Source organism: Procambarus clarkii, chromosome 92, assembly GCF_040958095.1.
Source record: "Procambarus clarkii isolate CNS0578487 chromosome 92, FALCON_Pclarkii_2.0, whole genome shotgun sequence".
Lineage (NCBI taxonomy): Eukaryota > Metazoa > Arthropoda > Malacostraca > Decapoda > Cambaridae > Procambarus > Procambarus clarkii.
Window position 1 is genome coordinate 1,183,440 of NC_091241.1, and position 22,656 is coordinate 1,206,095.

General features: G+C 50.2%; 2 protein-coding genes across 2 annotated transcripts in view; one reads left to right on the plus strand and one right to left on the minus strand.

Moving 5' to 3' along the window:
• The window catches only part of LOC123775178 (ankyrin repeat domain-containing protein 50), a 217,066-nt gene that overhangs the window by 79,563 nt on the left and 114,847 nt on the right, over positions 1 to 22,656 (minus strand). The window contains exon 2 of the mRNA XM_045770131.2: positions 8,922 to 8,952. The gene's annotated coding sequence lies outside the window, so the exon portion shown is untranslated. The remainder of the gene's footprint in view (positions 1 to 8,921; positions 8,953 to 22,656) is intronic.
• Positions 1 to 22,656, plus strand: part of LOC138359609 (uncharacterized) — an 86,449-nt gene that overhangs the window by 1,075 nt on the left and 62,718 nt on the right. Inside the window, exon 2 of the mRNA XM_069319015.1 lies at positions 3,440 to 3,941. Within this exon, the coding sequence (XP_069175116.1) occupies positions 3,440 to 3,941 (502 nt within the window). The remainder of the gene's footprint in view (positions 1 to 3,439; positions 3,942 to 22,656) is intronic.

A 22,656-nucleotide genomic window follows, 5' to 3' on the forward strand; every position in this document is an offset into this window, starting at 1 on the left:
GAGGGAAGGGGAAGGTGGGGGAGGGAAGGGGAAGGTGGGGGAGGGAAGGGGAAGGTGGGGGAGGGAAGGGGAAGGTGGGGGAGGGAAGGGGAAGGTGGGGGAGGGAAGGGGAAGGTGGGGGAGGGAAGGGAAAGGTGGGGGAGGGAAGGGGAAGGTGGAGGAGGGAAGGGGAAGGTGGGGGGAGGGGAAGGGGAAGGTGGGGGGAGGGGAAGGGGAAGGTGGGGGAGGGAAGGGGAAGGTGGGGGAGGGAAGGGGAAGGTGGGGGGGAGGGAAGGGGAAGGTGGGGGGGAGGGAAGGGGAAGGTGGGGGAGGGAAGGAGAAGGTGGGGGAGGGAAGGGGAAGGTGGGGGAGGGAAGGGGAAGGTGGGGGGAGGGGAAGGGGAAGGTGGGGGAGGGAAGGGAAGGTGGGGGGGAGGGAAGGGGAAGGTGGGGGAGGGAAGGAGAAGGTGGGGGAGGGAAGGGGAAGGTAGGGGGAGGGAAGAGGAGGGTGGGGGGAGGGGAAGGGGAAGGTGGGGGGAGGGGAAGGTGGGGGGAGGGAAGAGGAAGGTGGGGGAGGTAAGGGGAAGGTGGGGGGAGGGAAAGGGAAGGTGGGGGGAGGGAAGGGGAAGGTGGGGGGAGGGGAAGGGGAAGGTGGGGGAGGGAAGGGGAAGGTGGGGGTGTAACACTGTAAAAGTGTTTGGGTTAGTTTATTTAAAATATATATAGAGTACACGAGTCACAGACAAGGATCTGAGAGGCGCCAGTTGTCTGCCTGAGATCTCACACCTCTAACCGTTAATGACCCCAAGTGACCTGAGGTCAGATCATGATAATTTCACCTTGCTTCCGCTAAGCGTATAATTGGAGCCGGGTAGCCTTCAAACATGCCGACGTTTAAGGAGTGGCTTGGTAGTGCCGGAGGCTATCTACTTGTGGGCGGAGTTAGCTACTAGGTTCCCCAATATAAACTCGGAGAGCTATCCAGCATAGGGCATTAACAGACAGAACGGCAGTCAGGATTGCAGAAGAGACGGCCTAGCAGGAAGGCTGTCGGCCGGCAGGGCGGGAGTCTCTGTCAACTACAGACCCCCCCCCCCCTCTATCCAGCTATAGGCAGAGACACTTGGTGAGTGAACAGTAAGGTGACTTGTCGTGTTTACATATGTTGTGTGATGATCAGGGGCAGTCAAGTTGTAGGGTTCTCGAATTCTTGGATGATGACTCACTTTGCATATTAAACTGGAACATTTTAATTGAATTGCTAAATTATGATACTTCATGTGAAATATAATTATGAATTTATTATTTCAATTGTGTTTAACTTTGTTCCCTAGAGCTTTGAGTTGAGGATTTGAGAAAGCCTCTGTGGTTACTGGGTTCATGATATAAATGAGTACATGTTTGGAGTTGATACATGGTACAGAGGGAACATACTAATAATGAACTCATGATAACATCCTTTGAGAATTTTGTGATACAGGCAAGTTCCATTCCTTGTCTTGTATGTAATGATCATGAATGGATGGTGGCAGCATTTCGTCTTCTACTATCTACTCTTCTACTTCTACTATCTACTCTTCTACTTCTACCTATCTACACCTCTCCCTCCACCCTTCTCTAAACTCTCACTTTCAACTAATGACCCTCCTTGCCCCTCCCACCTCTCTGCCTCTCACCCCAAACCCTCACTAATTACTTCACTATTCATTTCTTTCCTTTCGTTTCCTCTTATACGTTTGTGGCAATGATTCTGTATTCTAGAGTTCTCTCTAGAGTTTCGGGTAACTGATCCAGTTACGACGCCTTGTAGTCTTAGCACCTAGGTAGTCAAATACCTAGGTTACAAGGTGTTGAACGAGAGAGGTTGGCTTAGGAACTCTGGGAGTGCTCTAGAATAGTTAGCTAACTGGGGACGGGATAACGGACTAGAGAGAGCTGTTTCCCCCGGCCTCGTTAGCTAACTGGGGGGTGGAATAATGGACAAGATAGAGCTATTTCCCCCACCCCCCGTTACAGGGGGAGGGAAGGGGAAGGTGGGGGGAGGGGAAGAGGAAGGTGGGGGGAGGGAAAGGGAAGGTGGGGGAGGGAAGGGGAAGGTGGGGGGAGGGGAAGAGGAAGGTGGGGGGAGGGGAAGAGGAAGGTGGGGGGAGGGGAAGAGGAAGGTGGGGGGAGGGGAAGAGGAAGGTGGGGGGAGGGGAAGAGGAAGGTGGGGGGAGGGGAAGAGGAAGGTGGGGGGAGGGGAAGAGGAAGGTGGGGGGAGGGGAAGGGGAAGGTATGGGGAGGGGAAGGGGAAGGTAGGGGGGAGGGGAAGGGGAAGGTGGGGGGGGAGGGGAAGATGAAGGTGAGGGGAAGGGGAAGGTGGGGGGAGGGGAAGGGGAAGAGAGAGAGACAGGGAGAGAGACAGAGACAGAGAGAGAGACAGAGAGAGAGAGAGAGGGGGGGGGTGCCACACACTAACCTTCACTGATACAGGAGAGGAAGCAGCAGCAGCAGTAAGAGAGAGAGGAAGCAGCAGCAGCAGTAAGAGAGAGAGGAAGCAGCAGCAGCAGTAACCGGCCGGAGGTTCAATAACCATACTAGTCCCGCCATCACCCTCAGGGAGGCGCTGGAGGGCTACACTTGCTGCTCAAGACACACTCAAGTGCGTGACAGATAAGTCAATACCTCAGGGAGGCGCTGGAGGGCTACACTTGCTGCTCAAGACACACTCAAGTGCGTGACAGATAAGTCAATACCTCAGGGAGGCGCTGGAGGGCTACACTTGCTGCTCAAGACACACTCAAGTGCGTGACAGATAAGTCAATACCTCAGGGAGGCGCTGGAGGGCTACACTTGCTGCTCAAGACACACTCAAGTGCGTGACAGATAAGTCAATACCTCAGGGAGGCGCTGGAGGGCTACGCTTGCTCCTCAAGACACACTCAAGTGCGTGACAGATAAGTCAATACCTCAGGAAGGCGCTGGAGGGCTACACTTGCTGTTCAAGACACACTCAAGTGCGTGACAGATAAGTCAATACCTCAGGGAGGCGCTGGAGGGCTACACTTGCTGCTCAAGACACACTCAAGTGCGTGACAGATAAGTCAATACCTCAGGGAGGCGCTGGAGGGCTACACTTGCTGCTCAAGACACACTCAAGTGCGTGACAGATAAGTCAATACCTCAGGGAGGCGCTGGAGGGCTACACTTGCTGTTCAAGACACACTCAAGTGCGTGACAGATAAGTCAATACCTCAGGAAGGCGCTGGAGGGGTACACTTGCTGTTCAAGACACACTCAAGTGCGTGACAGATAAGTCAATACCTCAGGGAGGCGCTGGAGGGCTACACTTGCTGTTCAAGACACACTCAAGTGCGTGACAGATAAGTCAATACCTCAGGAAGGGGGAATTTGATTCTTCAATGTGGTTCGTCTCACGCTATACTGGAGGTGTTATGTGTAGCCTCGAGCTGGGTGTGTAGCACTCTCTTGCCGCCCCGTCCTCTGGCAACCCGTCCTCTGGCAACCCGTCCTCTGGCAACCCGTCCTCTGGCAACCCGTCCTCTGGCAACCCGTCCTCCGGCAACCCGTCCTCTGGCAACCCGTCCTCCGGCAACCCGTCCTCCGGCAACCCGTCCTCTGGCAACCCGTCCTCTGGCAACCCGTCCTCCGGCAACCCGTCCTCCGGCAACCCGTCCTCTGGCAACCCGTCCTCCGGCAACCCGTCCTCCGGCAACCCGTCCTCCGGCAACCCGTCCTCTGGCAACCCGTCCTCTGGCAACCCGTCCTCCGGCAACCCGTCCTCCGGCAACCCGTCCTCCGGCAACCCGTCCTCTGGCAACCCGTCCTCTGGCAACCCGTCCTCCGGCAACCCGTCCTCTGGCAACCCGTCCTCTGGCAACCCGTCCTCTGGCAACCCGTCCTCTGACATATTCAACAATATTAACATTCTATTCCTTCAAGACTGGGCATATTTAGGCCTAGGTTAGGTTATGTGTTAAGGTTGTGCTAGCAAAGTTTGTGTGTGTAATGTGTGGGTGAAGGCGTAACGGAGCTGCAATTCGAACAGACGTCGTCAGCGTAGCACTTCGAGAACAATTCGAACGTCATAATTTGTTAGTTGTATGTAGTGGGGTTTTCCTTCAAAAATAGTGGGGAGGGGTTGGTGGGTGGATGGAATGAACACTGTGAACACTGGCCTGTGGTGACGAGTACGAGCTTACAAGACGAGTCATCCCGCACGGCCCAAACGTGTTGATAAGCAGAGGACGACGACGACAACGACACACAACACTCAAAGCATTACTGACCTTCCACCACAGTGTCCTCTAACAGGCATTCTGGTGACGCACACACCAGCCTCCTGCTGCTGCTGCTGCTGCTGCTTCTGCTGCTGCTGCTGTTGTTGCTGCTGCTTCTGCTGCTGCTGCTGCTTCTGCTGCTGCTGCTGCTTCTGCTGCTGCTGCTTCTGCTGCTGCTGCTTCTGCTGCTTCTGCTGCTTCTGCTGCTTCTGCTGCTGCTGCTGCTTCTGCTGCTGCTTCTGCTGCTGCTGCTGCTTCTGCTGCTGCTGCTTCTGCTGCTGCTGCTGCTGCTGCTTCTGCTGCTGCTGCTGCTTCTGCTTCTGCTGCTGCTGCTGCTGCTGCTGCTTCTGCTGCTGCTGCTGCTGCTTCTGCTGCTTCTGCTGCTTCTGCTGCTGTTGCTTCTGCTGCTGCTGCTGCTGCTTCTGCTGCTGCTGCTGCTGCTGCTTCTGCTGCTGCTGTTGCTGCTTCTGCTGCTGCTGCTGCTTCTGCTGCTGCTGCTTCTGCTGCTGCTTCTGCTGCTGCTGTTGCTGCTTCTGCTGCTGCTGTTGCTGCTTCTGCTGCTGCTGCTTCTGCTGCTGCTGCTGCTGCTTCTGCTGCTGCTGCTTCTGCTGCTGCTGCTGCTGCTGCTTCTGCTGCTGCTGCTTCTGCTGCTGCTGCTGCTGCTTCTGCTGCTGCTGCTGCTGCTTCTGCTGCTGCTGCTGCTGCTTCTGCTGCTGCTGCTGCTTTTGCTGCTGCTGCTGCTTCTGCTGCTGCTTCTGCTGCTGCTGCTGCTTCTGCTGCTGCTTCTGCTGCTGCTGCTTCTGCTGCTGCTGCTGCTGCTGCTGCTTCTGCTGCTGCTGCTGCTGCTACTGCTGCTGTTGCTGTTGCTGTTGCTGTTGCTGCTGCTGCTGCTTCTGCTGCTGCTGCTGCTGCTGCTGCTCACACTCAACATGTGTTGAGCTGTTGGTCAACACCTCCACGAGTGAGGTGTTGTGACCCCGCCGCATGTGCAGGTGCACAGGTCACACATGTCTGTCAAAGGCTGCTGGTGTGGACGGGACAAACATCATACGAGTGCTGAACTTGTATTTAAGTGCTATTTTTAGAATCCAATCTGGGTGTGGAGCTCTGTAAATCCCTTTGTCAGCAGCAAGCCCTCGCGCTCTCTACAAAAAGGGGGGGAAGAGGGGTGGGGGGGGGGAAGAGGGGGTGGGGGGGGGGAGAATGAATGACTGAACCCCAAACACAAAGATACCATTTCCAGAAAGTGTGTGACCTAGACACTGCCTGGAACACTTCCCATCACTGGAACTGTCTGGGGGGCGGGGAGGTCACACCCTGGAGATACCTTGAGGTTACCTTAAGTTAGTTTCGGGGCTCAGCGACCCCGCGGCCCGTTCGTCGACCAGACCTCCTGGTTGCTGGACTGGTCAACCAGGCTGTTGGGGGCGGCTGCTCGCAGCCTGACGTATGAGTCAAAGCCTGGTTGGTCAGGTATCCTTTGGAGGAGCTTATCGAGTTCTCTCCGGGAGGAAAGCCGGTCGGCCGAGCGGACAGCACGCTGGAGACTTGTGATCCTGTGGTCCCGGGTTCGATCCCGGGCGCCGGCGAGAAACAATGGGCAGAGTTTCTTTCACCCTATGCCCTGTTACCTAGCTGTAAAATAGGTACCTGGGTATTAGTCAGCTGTCACGGGCTGCTTCCTGGGGGTGGAGGCCTGGTCGCGGACCGGGCCGCGGGGACACTAAAGCCCCGAAATCATCTCAAGATAACCTCAAGAAGAGAGATAACCTCTCTTGAACACTGTGAGGGGTCGGCCAGTTATGTCCCTTATGTGTAGTGGAAGCGTGTTGAACAGTCTTGGGCCTCTGATGTTGATAGTTCTCTCTTGAACACTGTGAGGGGTCGGCCAGTTATGTCCCTTATGTGTAGTGGAAGCGTGGTGAACAGTCTCGGGCCTCTGATGTTGATAGTACTCTCTTGAACACTGTGAGGGGTCGGCCAGTTATGCCCCTTATGTGTAGTGGAAGCGTGTTGAACAGTCTCGGGCCTCTGATGTTGATAGTTCTCTCTCAGAGTACCTGTTGCACCTCTGCTCTTCAACAGGGGTATTCTGCACATCCTGCCATGTCTTCTGGTCTCATGTGATGTTATTTCTGTGTGCAGGTTTGGGACCAGCCCCTCAAATCTTTTCCACGTGTAAATTATTATGTATCTCTCCCGCCAGCGCTCAAGAGAATACAGATTTAGGCTCTTTAGTCGGTCCCAATAGTTTAGATGTTTTACTGAGTGGATTATAGCAGTAAAGGATCTCTGCACGCTCTCCAGGTCAGCAATTTCTCCAGCTTTGAAAGGGGCTGTCATTGTGCAGCAGTACTCCACTCTAGAGAGCACAAGCGTCTTGAAAAGTATCATCATCAGTATAGCATCTCTAGTGTGAAAAGTTCTTGTTATCCAACCTGTCATTTTTCTTGCAGTTGTGACGGCTACTTTATTGTGTTCTTTAAAGGTAAGGTCTTCCGACATGAGTACACCCAGATCCTTTACATTGATTTTTCGTACAATGTTATGATTTGACTGCGTTTTGTACGTGGTTTCCGTTTTTATATTTTCATTTTTTCCGTAGGACAATAGCTTGAACTTATCTTCATTAAATATCATATTTTCTGTAGCCCATTGAAAGACCTGATTTACATCTGATTAGAGGTGTGCCGTGTCCTCCACGTTATCTACTCATAAAAAAATCCTAGCGTCATGTGCAAAGGATGATACAGTGCTATAGACTCTGTTCAGTTGTGTGCGCGTGGGAGGGACGTGGGGTTTGCGCGGTCCCTGAATAAACTTCAATATATTCGGTCATATTAGGATCACAGTGATAGAACACGGATCACAGTTATCACAGTGTAAAACCACATTACAAACAAAAAATACAGTGAAGCCACTAGAATTTAGTGTTTAATAGAGAATAGCCACCTCGCAGGAGCCCACGTGGGAACGTAGAGCCCAACACCAAGCCCAAGTCTACATATACTTACCTCGGTATACCTAGACTATAGTGAACAGTGAACGGTAACAAAACAGGCATAAAGGCTTGAAAGTGTAGGTAAATTGTCACGTGGAAAATTTGGAACGTATAATTCAGTGAATAGTGAAGCAACACACACACACCAGGCTGTGTATGGGAGCCACGAGGCTTGTGTACACACTCGGTAGGCTGTGATGGGTCGCTCCCCCCCCCCCTCCACCTTTACCACTGGTCAACAACCACTGGTCACTACCACCACAGACCAGCAGCATTATGGTCAGAAAGTCTTTAGTAAAGATGTGCACAGAATGCAACAAGGAAGTAGATTACCACCAGAGCTTCCAGTGCCAACTGTCCAGCAGCCCCACACAGTAAATGTTCCTACATGTCAAATAATGCCAGCAGAATTGGTCCCAGAGACCAGAGACCACTCCGTGTACTGGTTCTGTAAAAAGGATAATATTACTGTCTAGGAGATGATCACAATTCTTGACAAACCGCAGCAGAGCACAGAGAACCACTTCTAACTGCCTGCACGGAAATCTCCGATGTTTTCAAACAAATTGTCAAAGCCACCCAGAGAGAGCCAGAAGTGGAGCTACATCTCGGCGCGTCGGGGCCGGATAAACTTAAGTGTTGCTAAGTAACTTGGTAAACTAGACTGGAACAATACCCTGCTCCGGGCTCCTGGGTAGAGGAGCATCAGAGAGAGGACAGTGTGGTATCCGGAGCAACCCGGGACACGTGACCACTCCACCTCTCCCCAAGACCTTAGCACAAACATCTAGCTGGTCGCCAAAGGTAAAGTTTGTTCAGAGTTTTTGTATAGGGAATAGGTCAACCCATTGCCAGTCAGGGAGTGTTCAGGTTAGGGAGTGAATTGATTTAGATTTTGTTTAGTTTTTGAATAAACCATTTAGCTATTAAATTGTCTTTTTTTATAAATTTCCATTTTTGTGTAATTTATGTGAATTGGTCCGTACGACGTGGGTAGCCGGCGAGGCCGAGTTGAGTTGGGCGCCCATTCTAACACCGAGTCACAATTCAGTATTCCCTTTGATTATTGATTAATTCCACACTTGCGGATATCCGAGTCATCTATTACTAGTGGGGATCAAGCCCCAAAATTTTATTGATTAGCATGATCGATCCAGACCTCGATCATTGCTCAGTGTTACTGGTCTGGTGGTGGCAGCGAAAAGGCGACTCGAGAACTTTGCTAGAAGTCTATTTCACGTCATACGGGTTGTAGAATCTTAAGTCGGTCAATTGTCTTAAGACCACGTGGCGTGGGGGTCGGCTCAAGTAAAAGTTTAGGAGTCCCTTGGTATGGAGATTTAAAGTAGAATACGGGTAGAGAGAGGGGTAGAGAGAGAACCAAGTTACAAAGAGACGAAGAACGAACCCCCCCCCCCCCGTGTTACATGACAGGTGGTGGTGGTGGTGGTGGGCACTGGTGTGACAGGTGGTGGTGGTGGGGGCCGGGCACTGGCGTGACAGGTGGTGGTGGTGGTGGCGGGCACTGGTGTGACAGGTGGTGGTGGTGGTGGCGGGTACTGGTGTGACAGGTGGTGGTGGTGGTGGTGGGCACTGGTGTGACAGGTGGTGGTGGCGGGCACTGGTGTGACAGGAGGGAGGTACTAGGTACTAAGGACTCACCTGATGTAGTGTTCCAGGTGTCACATCTCATCTGCAACAACATAAATATAAGTATTAACAACACACTCATAACTTGAGTTATCAAAAACTCTTTAACAATCCTAAACATTTATATACCAATTAATCATAGATAAAGCGGTACAAGAGCAAACATTAAGGCCCAGAGTTGTATTGACTGATGATCAAACAATAAATATCTCTGCCCTAATATGGTAAACATTCAGAAAAAACAGCACTGATAAAAGACAAATGTGACTACGTTAATTTTAGTCAAAATTGTTATTAGCCTGAGGGGCTAGTTTGAGAGGAGTTTTGAGGGGCCTCGTAGACTGGTGGATAGCGCGCAGGACTCGTAATTCTGTGGCGCGGGTTCGATTCCCGCACGAGGCAGAAACAAATGGGCAAAGTTTCTTTCACCCTGAATGCCCCTGTTACCTAGCAGTAAATAGGTACCTGGGTGTTAGTCAGCTGTCACAGGCTGTTTCCTGGGGGTGGAGGCCTGGTCGAGGACCGGGCCGCGGGGACACTAAAGCCCCGAAATCATCTCAAGATAACCTGAAGACAACCTTAATAAATCAAACGATGATCGCCTCATAATTATGTGAATAATAATCATTTAAACGTACCGAATAATTTTAATTACAATCAATAAGACCAACTGTTCAGTCTTTCCTAACCTAGCCGGGTGAGCTTGGTGGCCTAAGGCTAAGACTCGAGCCCTTTCCTATGGGGCCTGACAGCTGGGTGGACACCGCTTCAGATTCGTAGTCAAGAGGTTTCAGGTTCAATCCTTGGTGGAGGCAGAAACAAAATGGACAGTTTCTTTCACCCTGACGCCCCTGTTACCTAGCAGTAAATAGGTACCTGGGAGTTAGACAGCTGCTACGGGCTGCTTTCTGGGGGTGTGTGACAAAAAGGAGGCATGGTCAAAGACATGGGCCGCGGGGACGCTAAGCCCCGAAATCATCTCAAGATAACCCTACCAGAGGACCTAAAACAGAGAACGTCACTTTCGCGAGCGGCTTCCATTTTCTAGTACGACAATTCTTGGCCCTATGTAACGCATACGATTGAAACGCGACGTTCTTTATAAGAGGACAGGTTGTACTGTTTGGGTATTGTGTTCTGAACTACCAAATGTGAGAGTGGAGGTCTTGCTAGCTGAGTGACTGTCCCTCTCTGTGACACATCAGGTTCTCTATCTCTCTCTTGATGATATTCCTGCAGGACCCGATACTGACCGCTTGCTACACCTTAATGATGCATCAGAGACAAGTTCCGCGCTTAGTTTGACTTACACGACGGAGAGCTGTTTCACTACATATGAAATAAACTCAACCAACCATCAACAGCCAGCCGACACTCGTCTACAGTCTACTATCTTCAAACCATGCCAGAACATCCGGCATATTGTTCCGGCCATCATAGTACTTAAGTCACATTCACTATGTGATTTATGATAGCATTCAAATCATGGCAGACATGGCCCCCTACACAAGGGAGGGAGCAAAGCATTGGTAAAGAATTATAGACCAGTTGCACTAACGTCCCACATAATAAACGTAAATGAGAGAGTGATCAGGAGTCAGGTCCCCAGTTTCATGGAAACCAATGACCTTTACAACCCAGGCCAACATGGATTTAGAACAGGAAGATCGTGCCTCTCACAGCTACTTAACAATGTCACTGAGGCATTAAAAGAATATCAGAATGCAGATGTGGTATACACGGACTTCCCAATGGCATTCTATAAATGTGACCGTGGAGTGATAGCACACAAAATGAGGTCAATGGGAGTAACTGGTAAAGTAGGGCTCTGGATACTCAGTTTTCTGTCAAACAGAACACAAAGAGTAACAGTAATTTATCTGTCCAAGTACGGTTAAAAGCTCTGTACCTCAGGGTATAAGGGACTATGAAGGGAAAGCGCCAAGCCATTACGACTATATAGCACGTGGAAGGATTCAGGATAAGGATCTTGGATGGGTACAGTCCTTGCACCACTGCTTTTCCCTATTCTCAAGACAGATATATACAAGGCACAGCTTCGTATCACCCTTTGTATCAACCTGGACAGCAGAAAATAACATGATGTTTAACAGTGAGAAATTCCAGTTACTCAGGTACGGTAAAAATGAGAACCTTAAACATAATACAGAGTACAAAACACAATCAAATTTGCCCATAGTAGGAAAGCAGCATGTAAAGGATTTGAGAATAATGATGTCTGACGACCTAACGTTTAGGGAGCATAACCAAGCAAATATTGCGACAGCCAGAAAAATGATCGGATGGATTACGAGAACTTTCAAATCCAGGGATCCCATCACAATGGTTGTACTCTTCAAGTCACTTGTGTTGTCCCGTCTTGAGTACTGATCAGTACTCACTTCCCCCTTCAGAGCAGGAGAGATTGCTGAAATAGAGGGAATACAGAGAACATATTGGGTATTTATCGATGCGATAAAGCACCTAAAATATTGGGATCGTCTCAAAGCTCTCCAAATGTACTTCCAAGAAAGGAGAAAAGAGAGATACCAAATAATATACACATGGAAAATACTGCAGGGCCAGGTCCCAAATCTACACAGTAAAATAACAACATACTGGAGTGAACGACATGGAAGAAAACGCAGAATAGAACCAGTGAAGAGCAGAGGTGCCATAGGCACAATCAGAGAACACTGTATAAACATCAGAGGTCCGCGGTTGTTCAACGTCCTCCCAGCGACTATAAGAAATATTGCCGGAACAACCGTGGACATCTTCAAGAGAAAGCTAGATAGTTGAACACTGTGAGGGGTCTGCCAGTTATACCCCTTATGTGTAGTGGAAGCGTGTTGAACAGTCTCGGGCCTCTGATGTTGATAGTTCTCTCTTGAACACTGTGAGGGGTCTGCCAGTTATGTCCCTTATGTGTAGTGGAAGCGTGTTGAACAGTCTCGGGCCTCTGATGTTGATAGTTCTCTCTTGAACACTGTGAGGGGTCGGCCAGTTATGCCCCTTATGTGTAGTGGAAGCGTGTTGAACAGTCTCGGGCCTCTGATGTTGATAGTTCTCTCTTGAACACTGTGAGGGGTCGGCCAATTATGCCCCTTATGTGTAGTGGAAGCGTGTTGAACAGTCTCGGGCCTCTGATGTTGATAGTTCTCTCTTGAACACTGTGAGGGGTCGGCCAGTTATGCCCCTTATGTGTAGTGGAAGCATGTTGAACAGTCTCGGGCCTCTGATGTTGATAGTTCTCTCTTGAACACTGTGAGGGGTCGGCCAGTTATGCCCCTTATGTGTAGTGGAAGCGTGTTGAACAGTCTCGGGCCTCTGATGTTGATAGTTCTCTCTTGAACACTGTGAGGGGTCGGCCAGTTATGCCCCTTATGTGTAGTGGAAGCATGTTGAACAGTCTCGGGCCTCTGATGTTGATAGTTCTCTCTTGAACACTGTGAGGGGTCGGCCAGTTATGCCCCTTATGTGTAGTGGAAGCGTGTTGAACAGTCTCGGGCCTCTGATGTTGATAGTTCTCTCTCAGAGTACCTGTTGCACCTCTGCTTTTCAACGGGGGTATTCTGCACATCCTGCCATGCCTTCTGGTCTCATGTGGTGTTATTTCTGTGTGCAGGTTTGGGACCAGCCCCTCTAATATTTTCAACGTGTAAATTATTACGCTACAATCTTATGTTGCTTAGGTACTTTCTTATCTGATGAATTACCTTCCTTTTACTCCTGCCTGCATCTTCAGCTTGTGCACTATTCTACTATGAGATACTCTGTGAAAGACTTTCTGGCATTCCAAAATTACGCAGTCTGCCCATCATTCTTTTTCTTGCCTGGTTTTTGTCGCCATCATGTCTTGGGAAACAGAGCTCAGGAGAAAGACTTCCCATGTTTTATCCTTTAGGAATTATCTTATTTTGTAAATTCCCTTTCGGAACGTGTGTGCTTGTGTGTGTGTGTGTGTGTGTGTGTGTGTGTGTGTGTGTGTGTGTGTGTGTGTGTGTGTGTGTGTGTGTGTGTGTGTGTGCGCGCGCGCGCGCGCTTGCATGTAAGCACACTCATCATGCTCATCATCAAAGTGAGGGTGCCAGGCACGCCCATGCCACCTGGCACTCCCCCACCTGTATATATAGCGCCACAACACCCACCACAACACCCGCCACCACAACACCCACCACAACATCCACCACCACAACACCCACCACAACACCCACCACCACAACACCCACCACCACAACACCCACCACAACACCCACCACAACACCCGCCACCACAACACCCGCCACCACAACACCCGCCACCACAACACCCGCCACCACAACACCCACCACAACACCCACCACCACAACACCCACCACAACACCCGCCACCACAACACCCACCACAACACCCACCACCACAACACCCACCACAACACCCACCACAACACCCACCACCACAACACCCACCACCACACCCACCACAACACCCACCACAACACCCACCACAACACCCACCACCACAACACCCACCACAACACCCGCCACAACACCCGCCACAACACCCACCACCACAACACCCACCACAACACCCGCCTCAACACCCACCACATCACCCACCACAACACCCACCACAACACCCGCCTCAACACCCACCACAACACCCACCACCACAACACCCACCACAACACCCGCCTCAACACCCACCACAACACCCACCACAACACCCACCACAACACCCGCCACAACACCCACCACAACACCCACCACAACACCCGCCACAACACCCACCACCACACCCACCACAACACCCACCACAACACCCACCACAACACCCACCACAACACCCACCACCACACCCACCACAACACCCACCACAACACCCACCACAACACCCACCACCACAACACCCACCACCACAACACCCACCACCACAACACCCACCACAACACCCACCACCACAACACCCACCACAACACCCGCCACCACAACACCCACCACAACACCCACCACAACACCCACCACCACAACACCCACCACCACAACACCCACCACAACACCCACCACAACACCCACCACCACAACACCCACCACCACAACACCCACCACCACAACCGCCTCAACACCCACCACATCACCCACCACAACACCCACCACCACAACACCCACCACATCACCCACCACAACACCCACCACCACACCCACCACAACACCCACCACCACAACACCCACCACCACACCCACCACAACACCCACCACAACACCCGCCACAACACCCGCCACAACACCCACCACAACACCCACCACAACACCCGCCACAACACCCACCACAACACCCACCACAACACCCACCACAACACCCACCACCACAACACCCACCACCACACCCACCACAACACCCACCACAACACCCACCACAACACCCGCCACAACACCCACCACAACACCCACCACAACACCCGCCACAACACCCACCACCACACCCACCACAACACCCACCACAACACCCACCACAACACCCACCACAACACCCACCACCACACCCACCACAACACCCACCACCACAACACCCACCACCACACCCACCACAACACCCACCACAACACCCGCCACAACACCCGCCACAACACCCACCACAACACCCACCACAACACCCGCCACAACACCCACCACAACACCCACCACAACACCCACCACAACACCCGCCACAACACCCACCACAACACCCACCACAACACCCACCACAACACCCGCCACAACACCCACCACAACACCCACCACAACACCCACCACAACACCCGCCACCACACCCACCACAACACCCACCACAACACCCACCACAACACCCGCCACAACATCCCACAACTTTCAATACACTAAACAAAATCGCATCAGTACACTATCAACACTTTAATACTTCAACATTACGTTACGTAACCAGGTAATGTTTCTGACGGCACACACCACCGTCACACCGTCACACCAGAGCACCAGCATCTGGTTGATAGGGTTCTGGGAGTTGTTCTACTCCCCAAGTCCGGCCCGAGGCCAGGCTCGACTTGTGAGAGTTTGGTCCACCAGGCTGTTGCTTGGAGCGGCCCGCAGGCCCACATACCCACCACAGCCCGGTTGGTCCAGCACTCCTTGAAGAAAACTATCTAGTTTCCTCTTGAAGATGTCCACGGTTGTTCCGGCAATATTTCTTATGCTCACTGGGAGGATGTTGAACAGCCGCGGACCTCTGATGTTCATACAGTGTTCTCTGATTGTGCCTATGGCACCTCTGCTCTTCACTGGTTCTATTCTGCATTTTGTTCCATATCGTTCACTCCAGTACGTTGTTATTTTACTGTGTAGATTTGGGACCTGGCCCTCCAGTATTTTCCATGTGTATATTATTTAGTATCTCTCTCGTCTCCTTTCTAGTGAGTACATTTGGAGAGCTTTGAGACGATCCCAATAATTTAGGTGTTTTATCGCCTTACCTTGAGGTTACCATGAGGTGCTTCCGGGGCTTAGTGTCCCCGCGGCCCGGTCGTCGACCAGGCCTCCTGGTTGCTGGACTGATCAACCAGGCTGTTAGACGCGGCTGCTCGCAGCCTGACGTGACCGTCTATGTATGTTGTATATGTTCTCAGTATTCCCTCTATTTCAACAATCTCTCCTGCTCTGAAGGGGGAAGTGAGTACTGAGCAGTACTCAAGACGGGACAACACAAGTGACTTGAAGAGTACAACCATTGTGATGGGATCCCTGGATTTGAAAGTTCTCGTAATCCATCCTATCATTTTTCTGGCTGACGCGATATTTGCTTGGTTATGCTCCCTAAACGTTAGATCGTCGGACATCATTATTCCCAAATCCTTGACATGCTGTTTTTCTACTATGGGAAGATTCGATTGTGTTTTGTACCCTGTCACACCAAGTACTCTGTACCCTGATCACCGAGTGATCATCTCAAGGTAACCAGAGCACCATTAGCGTCACACCTGAGCAAGAACAACGTCACACACCAAGAACAACAACGTCACACACCAGAACAATAACAACGTCACACACCAGAACAAGAACAACGTCACATACCAACAACAACGTCACACACCAACAACAACAACAGCGAGAACAACATCACACACGAGAGCAAGAACAACGTCACACACCAACAACAACAACGTCACACACCAACAACAACAACGTCACACACCAACAATAACAACGTCACACACCAACAATAACAACGTCACACACCAACAACAACAACGTCACACACCAACAATAACAACGTCACACACCAACAATAACAACGTCACACACCAGAGCAAGAACAACGTCACACACCAGAGCAAGAACGTCACACACCAACAACAACAACGTCACACACCAACAATAACAACGTCACACACCAATAATAACAACGTCACACACCAGAGCAAGAACAACGTCACACACCAACAATAACAACGTCACACACCAACAATAACAACGTCACACACCAATAATAACGTCACACACCAGAGCAAGAACAACGTCACACACCAACAACAACGTCACACACCAGAGCAAGAACAACGTCACACACCAACAATAACAACGTCACACACCAACAACAACGTCACACACCAGAGCAAGAACAACGTCACACACAATAACAACGTCACACACCAATAATAACAACGTCACACACCAGAGCAACAACAACGTCACACACCAACAATAACAACGTCACACACCAACAATAACAACGTCACACACCAACAATAACAACGTCACATACCAATAATAACGTCACACACCAGAGCAAGAACAACGTCACACACCAGAGCAACAACAACGTCACACACCAACAAGAACAACGTCACACACCAACAATAACAACGTCACACACCAACAATAACAACGTCACACACCAACAACAACAACGTCACACACCAACAATAACAACGTCACATACCAATAATAACAACGTCACACACCAAAGCAAGAACAACGTCACACACCAACAATAACAACGTCACACACCAGAGCAAGATCAACGTCACACACCAGAGCAAGAACAACGTCACACACCAACAATAACAACGTCACACACCAACAATAACAACGTCACACACCAACAACAACGTCACACACCAGAGCAAGATCAACGTCACACACCAGAGCAACAACAACGTCACACACCAGAGCAAGAACGTCACACACCAACAACAACAAGGTCACACCAGAGCAGTTACAACGTCACATACCAGAACAAGAACAACGTCACACCAGAGCAAGAACAACGTCACACACCAATAATAACAACGTCACACACCAGAGCAAGAACAACGTCACACACCAACAACAACAACAACGTCACACACCAACAATAACAACGTCACACACCAGAACAAGAACAACGTCACTCACCAACAACGTCACACACCAACAACAACAACGTCACACACCAACAAGAACAACGTCACACACCAGAACAAGAACAACGTCACACACGAGAGCAAGAACAACGTCACACACGAGAGCAAGAACAACGTCACACACGAGAGCAAGAACAACGTCACACACCAGAGCAACAACAACGTCACACACCAGAGCAACAACAACGTCACACACCAGAGCAATAACAACGTCACACACCAGAGCAATAACAACGTCACACACCAGAGCAATAACAACGTCACACATCAACAACGTCACACATCAACAACGTCACACATCAACAACGTCACACATCAACAACGTCACACACCAGAGCAATAACGTCACACACCAACAACGTCACACACGAGAGCGAGAACAACGTCACACACGAGAGCAAGAACAACGTCACACACCAGAGCAATAACAACGTCACACACCAACAACGTCACACACGAGAGCAAGAACAACGTCACACACCAGAGCAATAACAACGTCACACACCAACAACGTCACACACCAGAGCAATAACAACGTCACACACCAACAACATCACACACCAGAGCAATAACAACGTCACACACCAACAACGTCACACACCAACAACAACAACGTCACACACGAGAGCAAGAACAACGTCACACACGAGAGCAAGAACGTCACACACCAACAATAACAACGTCACACACCAACAATAACAACGTCACACACCAGAGCAAGAACGTCACACACCAGAACAAGAACAACGTCACACACCAACAATAACAACGTCACACACGAGAGCAACAACAACGTCACACACCAACAACAACGTCACACACGAGAGGAAGAACAACGTCACACACCAGAACAAGAACAACGTCACACACCAACAACAACGTCACACACCAGAGCAAGATCAACGTCACACACGAGAGGAAGAACAACGTCACACCCCAGCAACCCCTGCACAAGGGCTCCCCATAGCTGCACAGAGCCCAGCAACAGCTCACTTGTGTTTATACCAAAAGCTGTGAAGTAGTGAGTGGTGGCCGAGTGATCACGCACATGGCTTCCTTCGTCTCCTCCCGACCACCGCCTCCACCTGCTCGCCTCGCCTCGCCTAACTTCACTATAATATATACCTCTAACCACTCAACCCGTTCTCGCCAATAAGTCAATATTGACTTATTTAAGTGCATATGTGAAATATTAATTGATTGTGAATATTTTAGTTTACCTTGAAAAGCTTCATAGAAAACACCGACCTCACCTAACCTTCTTAGTATGTTAAGATAAGCATCTTATTGCTTCTTAATTACAATTATTACTTAACCTATAAACGGTATAAGTTAAGTAATAATTGTAAATATGAAGCAGTAAATATGATATTTAATGGTAAATACAAATATGGTTTTTGTGTTTACCATTTTCCATCTTAGACTTGGTAAATTAAAATATCTAAGGAAGATAATACCTGGAGCTGGGTTTGCTAGGTTATCAAGGATGTTCTCTATTTTGTACATCTGCTCTGTGAATTCCTCAACCGTTGTATCTGGCGGTTTATATATTAGAATAATAATTGGGTTTAGTTTCTCTACCGTAATTCCAAGTACCTCTACCACCTCATTGGTTGAGTTTAGTAGCTCTGTGCATACCAGGTCTTCTTTAATATACAGACCTACTCCTCCATTTGACCTAGTTTTTCTATCACATCTATATACATTATAATTTGCAATCCAGATTTCACCATCCATGTAATCTTTTGTATGAGTTTCCGTGAATGCCCCAAATATTGAGTTTGACTCTATTAGGAGGCCATTTATGAACTTGACTTTATTTTATTATCATACACAGTACATAATTGCACTTATGGGGCTGTTACATTTAGCTCCCCATTTATTCTCCTCGTTTTCTGTTAAGACACTCAGAATTTTAAGATGAAATTTTCAAGTTCAAATGTATATTCACAAGTTTTAAATATCAGGAACTTCTTTTTCAGTTTTATTAAACAATAGAGATTGTATACAAGATTGGAAAATATCCTGAGTTACTTTACAATTTATTGATATACTTTAGTTTTGTTATATTTGTTTTATAAAACTATAATATCAATATAAATATAGGTTAAGTAATAATGGTAATTAAGAAGCAATAAAATCATTATCTTCAAAAACTGAGACGGTTAGGTGAGGTCGTGGTTTTCTATTCAGTTTTTGAGGTAAACTCAAATATTCACAATATATCTGACAGTACGATTTAATACTAAGTGAAAATAAGTACAATTCCTGACCGCTATGAATAGTACATTATTGCACTTATTTGTGCTGTTACATTTACCTCCCCATGTTTAGAGGACGGGCTGCTGTCTGTCTGTGTCTGTCTGTCAGTATTTGACTTGAACAAACAAGGTCAGAGAGGCAGTGCCTGGCCAGCATCGAACGCTCATCCTACGTGAAGTATAGGAACCTTCGATTATAAGGTGGTACTGTGTTAGCCGCGTGGCTTGTGACGGTGTTACCCCGCGTGGCTTGTGACGGTGTTACCCCGCGTGGCTTGTGACGGTGTTACCCCGCGTGGCTTGTGACGGTGTTACCCCGCGTGGCTTGTGACGGTGTTACCCCGCGTGGCTTGTGACGGTGTTACCCCGCGTGGCTTGTGACGGTGTTACCCCGCGAGGCTTGTGACGGTGTTACCCCGCGAGGCTTGTGACGGTGTTACCCCGCGTGGCTTGTGACGGTGTTACCCCGCGTGGCTTGTGACGGTGTTACCCCGCGTGGCTTGTGACGGTGTTACCCCGCGTGGCTTGTGACGGTGTTACCCCGCGTGGCTTGTGACGGTGTTACCCCGCGTGGCTTGTGACGGTGTTACCCCGCGTGGCTTGTGACGGTGTTACCCCGCGTGGCTTGTGACGGTGTTACCCCGCGTGGCTTGTGACGGTGTTACCCCGCGTGGCTTGTGACGGTGTTACCCCGCGTGGCTTGTGACGGTGTTACCCCGCGTGGCTTGTGACGGTGTTACCCCGCGTGGCTTGTGACGGTGTTACCCCGCGTGGCTTGTGACGGTGTTACCCCGCGTGGCTTGTGACGGTGTTACCCCGCGTGGCTTGTGACGGTGTTACCCCGCGTGGCTTGTGACGGTGTTACCCGCGTGGCTTGTGACGGTGTTACCCCGCGTGGCTTGTGACGGTGTTACCCCGCGTGGCTTGTGACGGTGTTACCCGCGTGGCTTGTGACGGTGAGGTCACGACAGTCACCGTCGCACACATATGGTAGACATGGGTGTGTGTCCTCCCTGGCCGCCTCACTGGGATTCCAACCCTGGCTGTCACTGACTCGCTCCCGTCCTCCCCGACCAACCACTCCATCAATAACTTTACTCATAAACTTTACTCATAAATGTCTGGTGTGTACACTTATAGTCCAGTAAACCTACACAAATTTACAGAGAATTATTTACCTAACGTAAGTTGACATATCTGGGGGTGAGAATACAATTTAAAGGACTGGTATAAACTAATCATTCAATGAATTTATAAACTTGGAGGCCTGGTCGGAAACCGGGCCGCGGGGCCGTTGATCCCCGGAAGCTACACAAGGTAGGAAGCCACAAAATTGGCAGAACCTCAGCGCACTCACTCATCAGATTCTTGGGCGGCTGGGATCACAACCCCTCCCCACCCACACGACCCCTCCCCACCCACACGACCCCTCCCCACCCACACAACCCCACCCCACCCACACGACCCCCTCCCCACCCACACGACCCCTCCCCACCCACACGACCCCTCCCCACCCACACGACCCCCTCCCCACCCACACGACCCCTCCCCACCCACACAACCCCTCCCCACCCACACAACCCCTCCCCACCCACACGACCCCTCCCCACCCACACGACCCCTCCCCACCCACACAACCCCTCTCCACCCACACAACCCCTCTCCACCCAACCAGGCTGTTGGACGCGGCTGCTCGCAGCCTGACGTACGAATCACAGCCTGCTTGATACCTGGTTGATGCCTGCTTGATGAGGTTCTGGGAGTTGTTCTACTCCCCAAGCCCGGCCCGAGGCCAGGCTTGACTTGTGAGTTTGGTCCACCAGGCTGTTGCTTGGAGCGGCCCGCAGGCCCACATACCCACCACAGCCCGGCTGGTCCGGAGCTTCTCTTAGAAAACAGTCCAGTTTCCTCTTGAAGATGTCCACGGTTGTTCCGGCAATATTTCTTATGCTCGCTGGGAGGACGTTGAACAACCGCTGGTCCCAAACCTGCACACAGAAATAACACCACATGAGACCAGAAGACATGGCAGGATGTGCAGAATACCCCCGTTGAAGAGCAGAGGTGCAACAGGTACTCTGAGAGAGAACTATCAACATCAGAGGCCCGAGACTGTTCAACACGCTTCCACTACACATAAGGGACATAACTGGCCGACCCCTCACAGTGTTCAAGAGAGAACTATCAACATCAGAGGCCCGAGACTGTTCAATACGCTTCCACTACATATAAGGGACATAACTGGCCGACCCCTCACAGTGTTCAAGAGAGAACTGGATAAACACCTCCAAAAGGTACATCAAAGGATTCAGTTCCCAGTGGCTGAATCTAGAACAACAACAGCCTCATTGGTCGTTGAGATGTAAGTCTCGTACTAACAACACACTCAGACTTTGACAAAGCACTCAGGAGAGTGCGAAAGGCTTGGTATAAATTCTTTACATACATATCAAAATACACAAATGTGGGCATTTATCCAATAAACAATACATATTTCCTCTCGCGTACTTTCTCACCGGAACCCACTTCATTGCCGAGAGATGTTGTGTAGCCTTGCCGTCACAGGTGTGTCACACACTGCTCATGATATAACCACCCACTTGCACTGTGGGCACAGCGACAGCCTTGCTTCTTGCGGGCTCGGCGGTCCTTCCCAAATGGTCCAGGCGGCCAGTAACTCTTGCTTTATTCAGTCCACACAACTCTTCCAAGTATATATCAGCCCGTCCTCCTAATACCACGTCACATTTTGACGCATACTCCACCTAAGGCCAAAAATCGTGGACAAGAAAATGGTGGCGGCTCGCGAAATTGACACACTGTCACGTTTTCTGTTTTGGTCCTCTGGTAGGTTAGGATACACGAATTTTAGTACGACAGTTTCTTGACGTTGGGAACCTTAGGAGGACGGGTTCATATTTCGTCCTACAGTCTTACCAGTTACTGACTTCACCCTGTGAGTGTACACAATGGTACAATAACACAACAGTTCCAGTCACCTGGCACCGTACCACCTCAATTATGACGCACCAGGAACGAGGGTACTGGGGGGGGGGGGCAGAGCTATAGACCTCCCTCCCAGAACTCTCCC